General features: G+C 37.1%; 1 protein-coding gene across 2 annotated transcripts in view; it reads left to right on the top strand.

Moving 5' to 3' along the window:
• Nucleotides 1–15,385, top strand: part of USP32 (ubiquitin specific peptidase 32) — a 207,809-nt gene that overhangs the window by 179,705 nt on the left and 12,719 nt on the right. For both annotated transcript variants that reach the window (XM_080825818.1, XM_080825817.1), the window contains exons 23-28: nucleotides 312–486; nucleotides 1,156–1,307; nucleotides 3,325–3,436; nucleotides 4,233–4,444; nucleotides 10,681–10,865; nucleotides 14,606–14,692. In XM_080825818.1, the coding sequence (XP_080681944.1) occupies nucleotides 312–486; nucleotides 1,156–1,307; nucleotides 3,325–3,436; nucleotides 4,233–4,444; nucleotides 10,681–10,865; nucleotides 14,606–14,692 (923 nt within the window). The remainder of the gene's footprint in view (nucleotides 1–311; nucleotides 487–1,155; nucleotides 1,308–3,324; nucleotides 3,437–4,232; nucleotides 4,445–10,680; nucleotides 10,866–14,605; nucleotides 14,693–15,385) is intronic.

Here is a 15,385-nt window from a genome sequence, read left to right as displayed (position 1 = left end):
TTAAATTACATATCTGTACTGTAAATTTACAGGCAGAAAGCTTCCGTATTTTTTTTAATTTAATTTTTTTTCAGTGTTCCAAAATTCATTGTTTATGCACCATACCCAGTGCTCCATGCAATACGAATGAAGACTAAGGATTATTTTTTTTTTATTGGAGTATAGTTGATATACAATGTTACATTAGCTTCAGAGGATTATATCTTGACATTTAAACCTAATAGATTTAGCCAGTTTATTTGAATTTGTGTAGAAATAATTATCTTTTGAATTTTAGAAAAAAAAAGTTCTCTAATTTTTTTCCTTGCTAGGCCTGGGACAACCATCTGAGAAGGAATAGATCAATTGTTGTAGATTTGTTCCATGGGCAGCTGAGGTCCCAAGTCAGATGCAAGACATGTGGGCATATAAGTGTCCGATTTGACCCTTTCAATTTTTTGTCTTTGCCACTACCAATGGACAGTTATATGCACTTAGAAATAACAGGTAGGTCACAAAGTTCTGAAAAATTACTTAACTTCAATATCTTTTACCTTATTCAGGTAACCTGAGTTTGTAAGTATAGTCATTTCTTTATAATGCATTCTCATAAAAATTGGCCAGCATGTTATAATCTAGCAATCTAATTTTAAGAATAATTTGCAGTTTGAAAGACTGGAATAGGGGTCCAAGCCTTGTACCCATTGATTCCTCTGTTAGTTTCAAACATGTCAGAAACTCTTTAAAATCTTGCAAGGCCATTCACATTTCTATAGCAGATGAACATCAAAAAATAATGATTGCACTCAACATCATCCCTAAGTACCATCTATTGTAATTTACATATGAAATAAAAATTCTAGACTGAGGGGCACCTGGGTGGCTTAGTCGGTTAAGTGTCTGCCTTCAGCTCAGGTCATGATCCCAGGGTCCTGGGATTGAGCCCCACACTGGGCTCACTGCTAAGCAGAGGGTCTGCTTCTGTCTTTCCCTCTGTTCTTCCCCCTGCTCATGTTCTGTGTGTGTGTCTCTCTCTCTCAAATAAATAATAAATAAAATCTTTTTAAAAAAATTCTAGACTGAAATGTTTGCTATTTCCAAGTCACACACACACACATAGGAAAGCTTTCAGTGAAACCTGTATTTTACTGATAAAAGATGTTTTTCCTTTACTAGTTATTAAGCTGGATGGTACTACCCCTGTACGATATGGACTACGACTAAATATGGATGAAAAGTACACAGGTTTAAAGAAACAGCTGAGCGATCTCTGTGGGCTTAAATCAGAACAAATCCTTCTGGCAGAAGTACATGGTTCCAACATAAAGGTAATATTAACTATTCTTTCTAAGAAAACCTTGATTCCATCCTTCAAAGATCATAGTTTTCTCAGTCACCTGGATGGCTCAGTCATTGGGTGGCTAACTCTTGATTTTAGCTTAGGTCATGATCTCGGGGTCTTGGGATCAAGCTCCGTGGCCATCTCCTTGCTCAGCAGGGAGTCTGTTCCCTCTTCCTCTGCTTTTCTCCCTGCTCTCGCTCTCTCAGATAAATAAAATCTTTTAAATTAAAAAAAAATCACAGTTTTGTCAATTAATGACTGAAGGAGATACTAAAACGCAACAGAGACTGAACAAAAAAATTTCTCAAGCTTCCCATTCCAGAAATTTTAAAAAGGGTTATCTACCAGCATAAAAAAGTAATAATGGTAGTGGCATTTTTAAAAAAGAGAAACATGTAAGTCCAGTGCTATCTATATGGAGTAATCTAGCTATGTCACTACAGTATAGAATTACCCTAGTGACTACTGCTGCTACACTTTATGGTCCTTCTATATTACCATGCTCACTAAAATTCTTCCTAGGTTAAAATACATAGTTATACATGTGTTCTTTTATTATTTCTTTATTAATATATACACCTGGCCTTTCAGTACACTAAGTTAGAGAGCAAAGGCAAATGACATAAATCAGTTCTTTCTGCATACCAGCTGGAAAAAATAAGCAATTTGATAAATATATTATATATATATTATATATAATGTGTATATATATATATATTGCCTACATATATATTATATATATTGCCTAAAACTAATATACACCATATGTTAACAAACTAGAACTTAAATAAAAACTTGAGGGGCCCCTGGGTGGCTCAGTGGGTTAAAGCCTCTGCCTTCGGCTCAGGTCATGATCTCAGGGTCCTGGGATCGAGCCCCACATCGGGCTCTCCTCTCAGAAGGGAGCCTGCTTCTCCCTCTCTCTCTGCCTGCCTCTCTGCCTGCTTGTGATCTCTGTCTGTCAAATAAATAAAAATTTTTTAAAAATAAATAAATAAATAAAAACTTGAAACAGGGGCACCTGGGTGGCTCAGTGGGTTGGGCCTCTGCCTTCGGCTCAGGTCGTGATCTCAGGGTCCTGGAATTGAGCCCCGAGTCAGGCTCTCTGCTCAGTGGAGAGCCTGCTTCCCCCTTTCTCTCTGCCTGCCTCTCTACCTACTTGTGATCTCTCAGTCAAATAAAATCTTTCAAGGAAAAAAAAACTCGAAACAAAAAAATAAATATAGGTGGATGGAGTAACTTGGTATCGAGCGTTAGGAGGACATGTGATATAATGCACAGTGGATGAATAACTGAACTCTGCATCTGAAACTAATACTACACTGTATGCTAACTAATTGAATGTATTTATTTGTTTTTTTATTGCAAGATTTTATTCATGATTTAAGAGAGAGGAAGCTAGAGAGGACACAAGGGGGGTTGAAGGGCAGAGGGAGAAGCAGACTCCCTTCTGAGCAGGGAGCCCAATGTAGGACATGATCCTGGGACTCCAGGATCATGACCTGAGGGAAAGGCAGACGCTTAACTGACTGAGCCACCCAGGTACCCAACTAATTGAATTTAAATAAAATAAGCTTAAAAGATTTTTCAATAAAATAATAAGTATGTTGCCTACCCTGAATTGAGCTCCTACCATTGGTATTATTAACATTTATCTTTGGGCTTTCTTAACAAACTCACCTAATTAATGTTTTTCTCATGTGTAAAGCAAAGGTAAGAGCTCTCTGAGTTTGGGGTTTAGATGCTTGAAATGAAGGACCAATCTTAAGGAGCCAGTTATGCAAAACATACTTTTTTCCTATGGAAAGGGATAATGGTTTTGTCAGTAAGGTTAGTTTTCAGCCAGTTTATCAAGCTTTCATCTTTTAGTTGTTTGAGAGGAATTATTGTCTTTTTGTTTGTTTTATTGGTGAAAGCATCTAAAACATTAGCTTGTATGTATCAGAGAGAATGATTTTCCATTTTATCTGAAAAATTTCCCCTTCTCATCTTTTTTTCTGTAGAATTTCCCTCAGGACAACCAAAAAGTACGGCTCTCAGTGAGTGGGTTTTTGTGTGCATTTGAAATCCCCATTCCTGGATCTCCAATTTCAGCTTCTAGTCCAATACAGACAGGTAAGATAGAACTAGAGCTCCCTCTTGTGATTTTAGCTTTAAATATTGGCCTAAGAACTTAATATTTGTTCGAGCTAAAGATATTTGGGCAAAAGAACTTTGGAGCCTGATAGAAACCTTGGTGATCATTTGGCTCAAATTCCTCATTTTTTAGATGAAGAGCCTAAAATTCAGGCAATACAAGTGACAGGTAGATGGTTAACTAAATCTTCCACTGGAATTCAGATTTCTTAATTCTTTTTATCTGACACTAACATGACAATAGATGGTGTAAGAGATATATACTATCAGAAAATAAAACAATAAACACAACTAAAAAAGAATCTGTTTTAGGGTTGGGATGGGAAATAAAAACAAAAAAAGAATTACTGTTTATTTAATATTGCATGTGATTTGATATGGTTATCTTAGTCTTTTTGACCATATAGTATTGTTTGTCTGTCCTATAACCTTTTCCATCCAATAGAAAATCCACTAGTCACATGGAGTGTTGAGCACTGTTGCATGCAACAATATGGTGCTGATAGAAGTTCTTTGAAAAATTTTACTTAAACTTTTCAGAAAACTTTCCAGCAGTTACTCTTGGTTTGTTATTTAGTCTTAAATGTGAGTTATAGAAGTAGAATCTGAAATTAAAATCTTCCAATCTAGAATTATTATTTGAATTATGATTTCTCCCTTTCCTTTGCTAAAAGAGACTCTACTACAGTGGTCTGGGTCCCCACATTATTTGAGAAAAGAGCAAAGGTGAAGGCACCAGAAGTTTATGATGCTGTACTTATCTTTGAATTTGTAGATTTCTCCTCTTCCCCATCTACAAATGGAATGTTCACTCTAACCACCAATGGGGACTTGCCCCGACCAATATTCATACCCAATGGAATGCCAAACACTGTTGTGCCATGTGGAACTGAGAAGAACTTCACAAATGGAATGGTGAATGGTCATATGCCATCTCTTCCTGACAATTCCTTTACAGGCTACATCATTGCAGTCCACCGAAAAATGGTTAGTTTAATGTTAGGCAAGTTATTGCTGGTCTTGCCAGTGTCATTTGTGAAACATAGCCACTTTCTGTCTTTGGAGCATCTTCATTGTGTTCACTTCCAACGTATTATGATGATATTGTATGTGATTAGAGCCGGGATTTGGTATCACACATGCTGACCTATGTATGAAATGACATTCCTCACTCATATTAAATAGCAACAGGATAGCTGGTACATCAGAATACTACTTTCTTTTAACGGTTTCTGTCTCCTATGTTACGTATGCATGTATACCTTCTCCGCCATGTAAATGTGGATACCTTTGGAGATTGGTTGGTTGGTTGGAGGGAAACAGGGATGTTCTTGGGTAAAACAAGTTGTTTCCTAGGACTGCTATAAAAAATTAACACAAATTTGGTGATTAAAACAACAGAAATGTGTTCTTTCATACATAATTCTAAAGGCTGGAAGTCTAAAATCAAGACGTCTGAAATCAGCAGGGCTGTGCTCCCTCCAAAGGCTTTAGGGGAGAATCCTTCCTTGTCTCTTCCAGCTTCCGTTGGCATTTCATAGCTCATAACTCCAATCTGTGCCGCCTCCTTTGCGTGGTCTTCTCCTTCTCCCTTTGCTTTTCACTAAGATTTACTGATAAGAACACTTGTCATTAGATTGAGAGGCCATCCAGATAATCCAGATATGAGGATTTCTCAACCTCAAGAGCCTCAACTTAATTAAATTTGCAAAAACTATTTTGCCAAATAAGGTCACATTCACAAGTTCAGGGGAGTTAGGATGTAGACATATCTTTTGGGGAGCCACCATTCAATCCACTACGGACATCGTTTGTCATAGTATGAAAAAAATTAAGTACCTAGAAATAAACTACAATAGACATATAAGGCATCTATATGGAAAACAATAAATAAAATATTGACAAAAATTTTAAAAGACTCAAATATTTGAAGGACTAGACCATGTTCATGGATTAGAAGACCCAATATTTCACAGATACCAGTTCTCCACAAACTGATCTACAGATTCAACACAAAATCCCAATGAAAATTCTAACTCTGTGTATAGATGATTATGTATATATAACTCGATAAGCTGAATCTAAAATCGAAGTACAGGGGTGCCTAGCTGGCTTAGTCGGTAGAGCATGCAACTCTTGATCTTGGGGTCTTGAGTTTAAGCCCCATGTTGGGCATAGAGCTTACTTTAAAAAAAAAAAAAAAAAGTAGAAGTACAAAGCACCAAAATAACTAAAACATTCTTGAAGAAAAATAAAGCATGAGGAATTGAGCTACCAGATACTATAATTTTATAACACTACAGTACAGTACAGTGATATTGATGTGAGAAAAGACAAGTAGACCAGTGAACTAGAATAGAGAGCCCAGAATCAGGTTCACAAACGTATGAACACTTGATTTATGACAAAGATGGCATTGAAGATCAATGAGAGAAAGACAGTTTTCTCAGTCTCTCTCACCACACCGTGTTCAATTCCAGGTGGGCTATAGAACTAAATGTGAAAGCAAAACAATAAAACAATGCCCAGAAGATAATAAAGGTGAATACATTCATGACCTTGACGGAGGGAAAGACTGCTTAAATAGGGTACAAAAAGCACTAACCATAAAGGAAAAGATTAACAAATTGGATATCATTAAAATTAAGAACTTTAGTTCCATCAAAAGACACCATTAAGAGAGTAAAAAGGCAAGCGTTGGAGTAGAAGATGTTTGTAATGCCTATAACTGCCAAAGGGCTCAATCCAGAAAATACAAAGGACTTACATAAATTATGAAGAAAAAAGCAGTTCCATAAAAAATGGTTGATACTTAAATAGGCACTTCAAAGAAAGGATATTCAAATAGCCAGTAACCATATCAAAAAGTGATCAGCCACACTACGAACCAGGGGAATGCAAATTAAAGTCACATTGCCATATCAGTGCACACCCACCAGAAGAGCTAAGATTAAACAGGTTGATGGCGTTGGTAAGGTTATTTGAGCAACAGGGACTCTCATACCCTGCTATTAAAAGTATAAATTAATATAGCTCTTTTAGAAAATAGTTACCTAGTTAAAGATAAATCTTCTTTTTAAGCATCTAAAAACAGACATGTATACCAGGAGATATATACAAGAATATTCATTCAGATAACAGCATTATCTGTAATAGCCCAAAGCTAAAAAGAAAAATGAAAATATTAAATGTCCATTAGTTGGGGCATCTGGGTAGTTCAGTTGGTTAAGCATTGGACTCTTGATTTCAGCTCAGGTCATGACCTCAGGGTCATGAAATTGAGCCCTACATTGGACTGCAAACTCAGCGGAGAGTCTGCTTGAGATTCTCTCCGTCTCCCTCTGCCCCTCACCCTACTCACCCTCACTTGCTCTTGCTCTTTCTCTCTAAAATAAATAAATCTTAAATATATATATATATGCATATATATATATGTGTATATATATCCATTAGTAGTGGAAGGGATAACAAGTTGAGACATATTCATGTAATAGAATATTGTATAGCAATGAAAATGAATGGACTTAGAGTTATATTCAACATAAATGAAACATCATAAACATAATGTTGTGGGAAAGAAACCAGACACAAATATAAATTACATGATTTTTTAAAAAACAAAAACTTCAGAAACAGGGAAAATGAAATTGACTATCTTTTATGCATAGACTACAAAACTAAAAAAGCAAGAAGTAATTGACTGCCATAAAATGCAGAAAAATTATAAACTTTCTTTTTTTTTACTTATTTAATAGAGAAAGTGCATGAGCAGGACCAGGGGGATAGAGGGAGAGGGAGAGAGAATCCCAAGCAGGCTCCACACCCAGTGCAGAGCCCAGCGTGGGGCTCAACCTCATGACCCTGAGACCATGACCTGAGCCAAAATCAAGAGTCAGACATTTAACTGACTGAGCCACCCAGGTGCCCCAAAACTGTTAACTTTAGAAGGAAGGAAGAATTTGGATTCAGAGAAAGCAGAAGGAAGCTTTTAGAGTGCTGGCTGTATTGGGTCATGACCTGAGTGGTAATTATACAGCTGTTTGCTTTCTGATAATTCTTTAAAATGTACTTTTCTTCCCTTTTGAATTAATAACTCTTGACTTAAAGTGAGTTTCTGACCATATGGATAACATTCTGTGAACCAGGATTGTATGAGTAGACAGAAAGGATCCATTTGTGACTTGGAATTGTCTTTGAGCATGGCTCCAACTGGTCCCATCAGCTAAAATAATTGATCCGTGTATTTCCCTGTCTTTTTTACCAAATGTTATCAGATCATAAATTAAGAACTCTGATGTACTTTTTTTTTTAGTCTTTCTTGGAAAACAACTCTCTTCAATTATCATGTATATGTTATATAATTGCTTGGTAAATGCTAAAGCATTATGTACAGGTTTTCACAATTATAGGGCCATAAAGCCACATTGTCAGCTCTTAATTTTCACATTTAACTAGTTTCCTGTTTCCAGTTTCCTTCATGATCTAGACAGCTGCTTTGGGAATGCCTAAATTTGATTTTACCATCTGTCTTGTCTCAAGTCAGGTTCCTTTTCCTATCATTTTTGTGAAAGGCAACATTATTCTTCCATGCTAAAGCTAACGGCTGGGAGTGTTCTTAGGTTTTTTTCCCCCTTTTCTTCTAACCGTATATTCATATATCACTCTGCCCTTTAATTTGTTCTTTCAAAGTACTTAAGTACTTGAATTTACCATTTCTTCATTTTCCCCGCCACTTTCTTTCAGACCTTATTGCTATCATGGTTGAATTACTTTGAATGTAGTTTTTTTTTTTTTCTATTCCCTTCTACAAGGTATAAAAAGAAAAGGAATAAGGCAAGGCAACATAAGCAATATTCAGAAAATAAAGGGAGAAATAGAAAAACAGTATTGACATGACAGCTAAAGGGCAAGTCAATTTAAAAGAAAAAAAAAAGTAGTTTACATGGGCTAGAGAAGTCAAAAAGTGAAAACTATAGTTTCACAGTGTAACCTAGTAAAAAAATGAGGAACTTCTTTGCATAGTCAGGTCAAATGAGTTATTTCAGCTGAGAGGAAAAGTTGTTAGGAGAGAGCAAAAGGAGAATTTCTGGTGTAGGAAAGTGGGAGCGTTACCCCTGGGGAAACTGAGCAGAATCTCTGTAAGGTCCTGGGAGAAGTTACCCTCAAGAGGATGAAAATTTTGTGTGGCTTTAGAAAAGAGCTACACTGTAAGAGTAGAGGAAAGAGATCATTGCTTAGCTGATCTCATTTAGTCTTATTTAGTTAAGTAAGTCATCTGCTGAGAGTGGAAGAATAGTAGAAGTTCAAGTAGAGAAGAGCTAATCTACGTTTTTAGGTTGTTGTTTTTTTTTTTTTTTAAAGATTTTAATTATTTATTTGTCACAGAGAGAGAGAGAGGCAGGCAGAGGCAGAGAGAGAAGCAGGCTCCCAGCTGAGCAAGGAGCCCGATGCGGGACTCAATCCCAGGACCCTGGGATCATGACCTGAGCCGAAGGCAGCAGCTTAACCAACTGAGCCACCCAGACGTCCCCGTTTTTAGGTTTTTAAAAGCTCTGAATTCTAAAATAGTTCTAAATTTATCCACATTTCTCTGAGTCTTGTAAAAACATCAACACATGAAATGTGATCTTAGAATCATCTATTTAACTAAGCTTAAATAAATAGTGGCAAGGGGTGCCTGTCTGGCTCATTTGGTGGCACATGCAACTCTTGATCTCGGGGTTGTAAGTTTGAGCCCCACTTTAAGTGTAGAGATTATTTAAAAAGAAAATCCTTTAGGGGCACCTAGGTGGCTCAGTCAGTTAAGTGGCTGCCTTTATCTCAGGTCATGATCCCAGAGTCCTAGGATTGAGTCCTGCATCAGGCTCCCTGCTCAGCCGGGAGTTTTGTTGTTCTTCTCCCTCTGCCTGCTGCTCGGTCTGCTTGTGCTCTCTATTTCCCTCTATCAAATAAATAAATAAAATAAAAAGTAAAATAAAATCTTTTGAAAACTTTTACTTAAAAAAATGAATAATGGCAAGATAAAATGCTTGGGAATCTGAAATGAAAGTCTTTCCCCCTAGAAACTAGGTAACCTTTAGTGAGTTTCTAAGTTGTTTTTTTAGCTTCTATAAGTACTACACAGAGACCAAACTTAAAGAACTAAGTGTTCTGGGGCGCCTGGGTGGCTCAGTGGGTTAAAGCCTCTGCCTTCGGCTCAGGTCATGATCCCGTGGTCCTGGGATCAAGCCCCGCATTGCATCCGGCTCTCTGCTCAGCAGGAGCCTGCTTCCTCCTCTCTCTCTGCCTGCCTCTCTGCCTACTTGTGATCTCTGTCTGTCAAATAAATAAGAATTAAATGTCCTAAGTGCTAGGCAGCTTTTTTTTTTAATTAACATATAATGTATTATTTGTTTCAGGGGCACAGGTCTGTGAATCATCAGTCTTACACAATTCACAGCACTCACCATAGCACATACCCCCCTCCAGTGTCCATCACCCAGCCACCCGCTAGGCAGTTTTTTTTCAGTAATCCTGAACTCTAACCAACCTTTCTATTACATTAAACTTTTGTTTTATTAAGCAGCTATTTCTAAGCTACTTCTGTGTAGTATCCCTATATTAAGGAATATCATAAAAATCTCCTTAACATACTAAAAGCAAATATTTTTAAAGTGTACCTTTTATTCTATCATGTAATTAAAAAAAAAAAAGACTAAAGTCACTCAGCTACTTTTAGGACGATGCATAAGTTTTTATAACATTAAGTGGCTGGGTTTTGTACCTTTCCAAAAGTTTGAGAATTATGCTATAACAGCAGCTATCAACGCCTTACTAGAAAATTGGATTTTGAGGGAGTTTTGGTTTACTGGCATACTTTCTAGAGAAAGGATTTTAATTGGTTTAAAAGCCTTGAGCTCTGAAACTATCACTAGTTTTTATGTATGATTCAGTATGTGTGAGAAATATTTATCAGAGAAAACTTGTTTGAAAATATTAAATGCTGAAAATCTCTGTTTGATAGATAACAACTCTGAAACTGGCAATACTTCAACCTTTCAGTGACTCCACTTTAAATCACCAGTCTCTTCATATTAATAAAAAATGGTTCTGTCAATAAGGGGAGGTGTGATAGTGACTAATTTGAAAATGATAACGATGTCTGTTACTGGCAGTCTTAGAAGAATGAAAGGGAGGAATCAAAGGCCTGTCTTCTCAGCCTTCTCTTTTGTTTGTACATACAGATGAGGACAGAACTGTATTTCCTTTCATCTCAGAAGAATCGCCCCAGCCTCTTTGGAATGCCACTAATTGTTCCATGTACCGTGCATACCCGGAAGAAGGACTTGTATGATGCAGTTTGGATTCAAGTGTCTCGATTAGCCAGCCCACTCCCACCTCAGGAAGCCAGTAACCATGCTCAGGATTGGTGAGTTTAGGGGATCAGCCTAGACCTGTGGTTTCCAAACTCAAGAAGAAGAAGAATTTCTGTGAATTCTGTGTGATCCATAGGATACTTTCCATGTTAGGTTAATCACTTGTCGAACAATCATCCAGAAAGTATATAATTCAACCTTTTGGTTTGATCTTTTGAATAGGAGACTGTACAGCTTCCTTTCATCACCTAGACATTCTAGTGTCTAAAAATCCTTTCATTCTCTAATCTCTTACCTAAAATCCTTCCTGCTAATGCTTTAAATCCTTCAGGTAATATCCTTGACTTCTGTTATTGCAAAACTAGAGACTGTGAATTCACCAGGAAATTTGTATCCTCTCGTGTGCATTTCTATATATGAGCTCTAAAAAATTCCCATGCCATAACAAATGATTCAGTTAGATTGTTTCTATACTATGTTAGTTTAACACAGAATAATATCATAAGTCTAGGTAAAGAAAATAAACATCTTCTGTTTTCTTTCCATTCCTCCTACCAGTGTTCTATTGGATTCGTAAATATATTTATTTGTAATAATTGTTGGGATCATGATGCATTACTTATATCTGAACTGAACTGCTGTTTATTATCTTGTCATAGTGCAGGTGAGAGCTCAGCTTCTGTGTTAACTCAGTAGAAGTTCTCCTTGCTGATAGGTTATGGTATGGGGTTTTTTGATGACTAGGGTAAGGCTTAAGGATAAATCTTAAAGGAAAACTGCAAATAATAAGGAATTTAGTTGAGGAATGTTGTGCTTAGTAAAAACGACAGTAGGTGGGGCGCCTGGGTGGCTCAGTGGGTTAAAACCTCTGCCTTCGGCTCAGGTCATGATCCCAGGGTCCTGGGATTGAGCCCACATCGGGCTCTCTACTCGGCGGGGAGCCTGCCTCCCCCTCTCTTTCTGCCTGCCTCTCTGCCTACTTGTGATCTCTGTCAAATAAATAAAATCTTTTTAAAAAACCCAACAAAACGACAGTAGGGCAAGATTAAATTTGAAGCAAAAGACTGACTGAATTGAAGGACTTCCAAATGAATTGAAGGACTTTTCCCAGGGTTTGCTAATGAATTAGATATGGAATATGAGGGAAAGAGAAATCCAAGCTTGGTTTTCAGCCTTTGTAAATGGTGTTAACACTTAATGAATGGGAAAACTGAGAAAGGGGTATGTTTGGGCAAGATGACAGGAATCAAGTTAAATTCAAGATGTAGGTTATATTTTCAAGTAGGAAATAGAATTAAATGTCCTTTGCTAGAGATAGAAACATAGGTGTCATCAGCAAGTAGTTGATATTTAAAGCCTTGAGACCAGATGGTATCATTTAGGGAGTAAGAATTAGAGAAGACGCCCACAATCTAATTCCTGATCCCTTCCAACATTTAGAGGTTGAAAAATTACAACAAAAGAGATTGAGAAGGAACAGCAAGTGATGTAAGAAGAAAATCAAGAGTAAGTCATGTCCCAGAAGTTAAGTGAAGAAGTGTATAAAGGAAGATCTGGTCAATTTTGAGTGCTACAGAGAGATTGAGAAGGGGACTGGGAACTGACCACTGGACTTGATAAAATGGCAGTCTCTGGTGACCTTTGCAAAAGCTGTTTTAGTGGAGTATGTGCAGATGAAGGCATGGAGGTTAGAATAGGTAAGAAAAAAGTGCTTCTACGAGCAATAAAAAAGATAGTAAGAGTTGACCTTTTAAAGATAACACACTGAAATATTAATGAAAATGATAAAATGCCTCTAATTCCCTTCAAAAATAATTAATGGGTTACAATAACCAAGAGGTAGAAACAACCCAAATGTTCATAAACAGACAAATGGATAAACAAAATGTGGTGTACCATACAGTGGAGGATTCGCCAACCATAAAAAGGAATGAAGTTCCCGTACACACTACAGCATAGATGTACTTGAAAACATTATACTAAGTGAAATAAGCCAGACAGAAAAGGACAAATACTGTGTGACTAATAAGATATCTCAAGTAGGGAATTCATAGACAGAAAGTAGATTAGCGGTTACTAAGGTTTGGGAGAAGAGGTGTAGGGGAATTATTATTGCTTGATGGGTACAGAGTTTCTCTTTGGGAAGATGAAAAATTCCTGAGATGGATAGTGGTGATGGTTGCACAACATTGTGAATGTGCTTGATGCTACTGAATTGTATACTTAAAAATGGTTAAATGGTAAATTTTATGTATATTTTAACATAGATTTTTTTTTAATGGAATAAAAGAATCTTAGGGAGGTAGGTAAGGGTATAGATGAAATAATAGTGCCCAAGAGTTGATGATGATTATAGCCGGGTGACAGATACCTGGGGTTTCATTGTATAGTTCTCCATTTTTGTGAGTATTAATGTCAGTAAATTTGCATGTTTACATTAGAGGGACAAATTCCTAGAACTGAGGGTCTATATAAAAGATTGTTTTGAGGGACAGTGGACAAGGAGAAGAGTAGGGATTTGAGGACAGTGATGAGGAATTTCTCTTCAGTCCCTCGGGGCCTGGGTGACTTAGTCACTTAAGCATTTGCCTTGGGTCATGACGGTCATGATCCCAGGGTCATGCCCCACATCAGGCACTCTGCTCAGCAGGGAGTCTGCTTCTTCCTCTTCCTTTGCCCCCATCTCTCATTCTCGCTCTCAGGCACGTGCTCTCTAATAAATAAAATCTTTTTAAAAATAAATAAATAAGAAGTAAATAAAAAAGAAATTTCTCTTTGGCCAAAGAATTGTTAAAGTAGTGATACTTGAATAAGTGATTTAAAAGGATAGGAGATGGTTGTTGCAAAGCAGGATATTTGGAACTGAGATTTTTGGAGGTTGTAAATTCCTTATCGTGGTTTCATTATCTTCGACAACCATGTAGTAGCCAGTACCAATTACCAGATGTGCTGTCCTTCATTGCTTCTTATTGGGGAAAGGATGAATAAATATTTTTTTAAGTTGGAGAGTTCAAGGCTCTCTTGCAGCTAAAAGACATTACTCTAAAAATGTTATGTACCTTATAGCTTTGAGTAGTTAAAGCAGGGAAGAAGAATGCCTCTCATGTACCACATCAGGGTTCTCATTAAAGAAAGCTTCTAAATATATGGTTAGTCAACTCTTCTAAAAAACCATTATGAGGGGTGCCTGGGTGGCTCAGTTGGTGAGGCGACTGCCTTTGGCTTAGGTCATGACCCGAAGGTCCCACATCGGGCTCCCCCTGCTCTGTGGGGAGGCTGCTTCTCCCTCTCCCTCTGCCTGCCACTCCCTCTGCTTGCGCGCTCTCTCTCTTTCTCTCTCTGTCAAATAATTAAAATCTTAAAAAAAAAAAAAAATTACGACCTTTCAGCCTTCTGTGCTGTGTCAATGTTCTTGTCATGGAAAGATGTAATTATTTTAGTTTAATGTGAATTAAATCTTATGATAGAATTAGAACTGAAGGATAATTGGTATTTGATTTCATAATTTGCTGCTCTTATAAAATTTGCGTGGACCACATGGACTGTCTTATTAGGGACATCTGGCAGTCTAGTCTGTCTACCCTTCTGTATGCAGGGATACAGCATGGGAGCCCTGAGTGTGGTTGGTACAGGGCTGCTGCTAATAGGTTAAGATAACCAGCATCGAACCATCACCATGAGCCTACTGCTATGACAAATGTCCCTGGCTTGGGTTACTTCAAGAGAAAATGAAAAGGATTTGAGACTTCAAATCAGAAATGTTTTTTATACTCTGGTTTATGTTCTGTTTCAGTGATGACAGTATGGGCTATCAATATCCCTTCACTCTACGAGTTGTGCAGAAAGATGGGAACTCCTGTGCTTGGTGCCCATGGTATAGGTAAAGTGATCTTCTGCAAAGGAAAAATTTTAGTAGAATTGCAACTTGAGATATTATACCTTTCTTATAAGGTTTCCAGTTTTTAGAAGTAATACTGAATAATGAGAAGCTTAAAATAAACTTGGGAATTTTTTACTGATCTTTTCCTTATTATGAGGTCTATAGCTTAGTTTTGCTCTTGAACCTTAGCTGGTTCTGTAAACTCTGTGATCCTCATCGAATTCATAGTTTATGATTAGCATTTATTATTTTATACTTTCTGCTCCTTAAATATAAATCAGTTTAGCAGTTCTGAACCCAGTAGAACATAGACTTTCCTGGAAGTCTGTTTTTTATTTTTAGAAGAATTATGGGGATTGATTGGTCATTACTGTTGCAGCTTAGAAAATACCTGAGTACTGAAGTCAGCCTTCAGAGAACTGTAATAGACTTAGCAAACAACCTAAATAGCACTGAAACCTTGGCTTTGTCATGGTCCCTCCCCTCCCATAAAACTTTATATGCATTTATTTAATGTGCCACTTTACGAACAAGGAAATATAGGGATTGTTATATCAGATGAGTTATCCTACCTCAGAGCATTAAATAACTAAATATGGAATTTTCTTACAGGTGTATTATCTCAAATGTCCAATTCCCATGTCATTTATTTGCCATAAAGTCCACTTATATGGATTAAAAATGGCTGTCCAC

This window comes from Martes martes (genome assembly GCF_963455335.1).
Source record: "Martes martes genome assembly, chromosome: 16".
Lineage (NCBI taxonomy): Eukaryota > Metazoa > Chordata > Mammalia > Carnivora > Mustelidae > Martes > Martes martes.
This window is presented reverse-complemented; position numbering and strand designations above follow the sequence as displayed.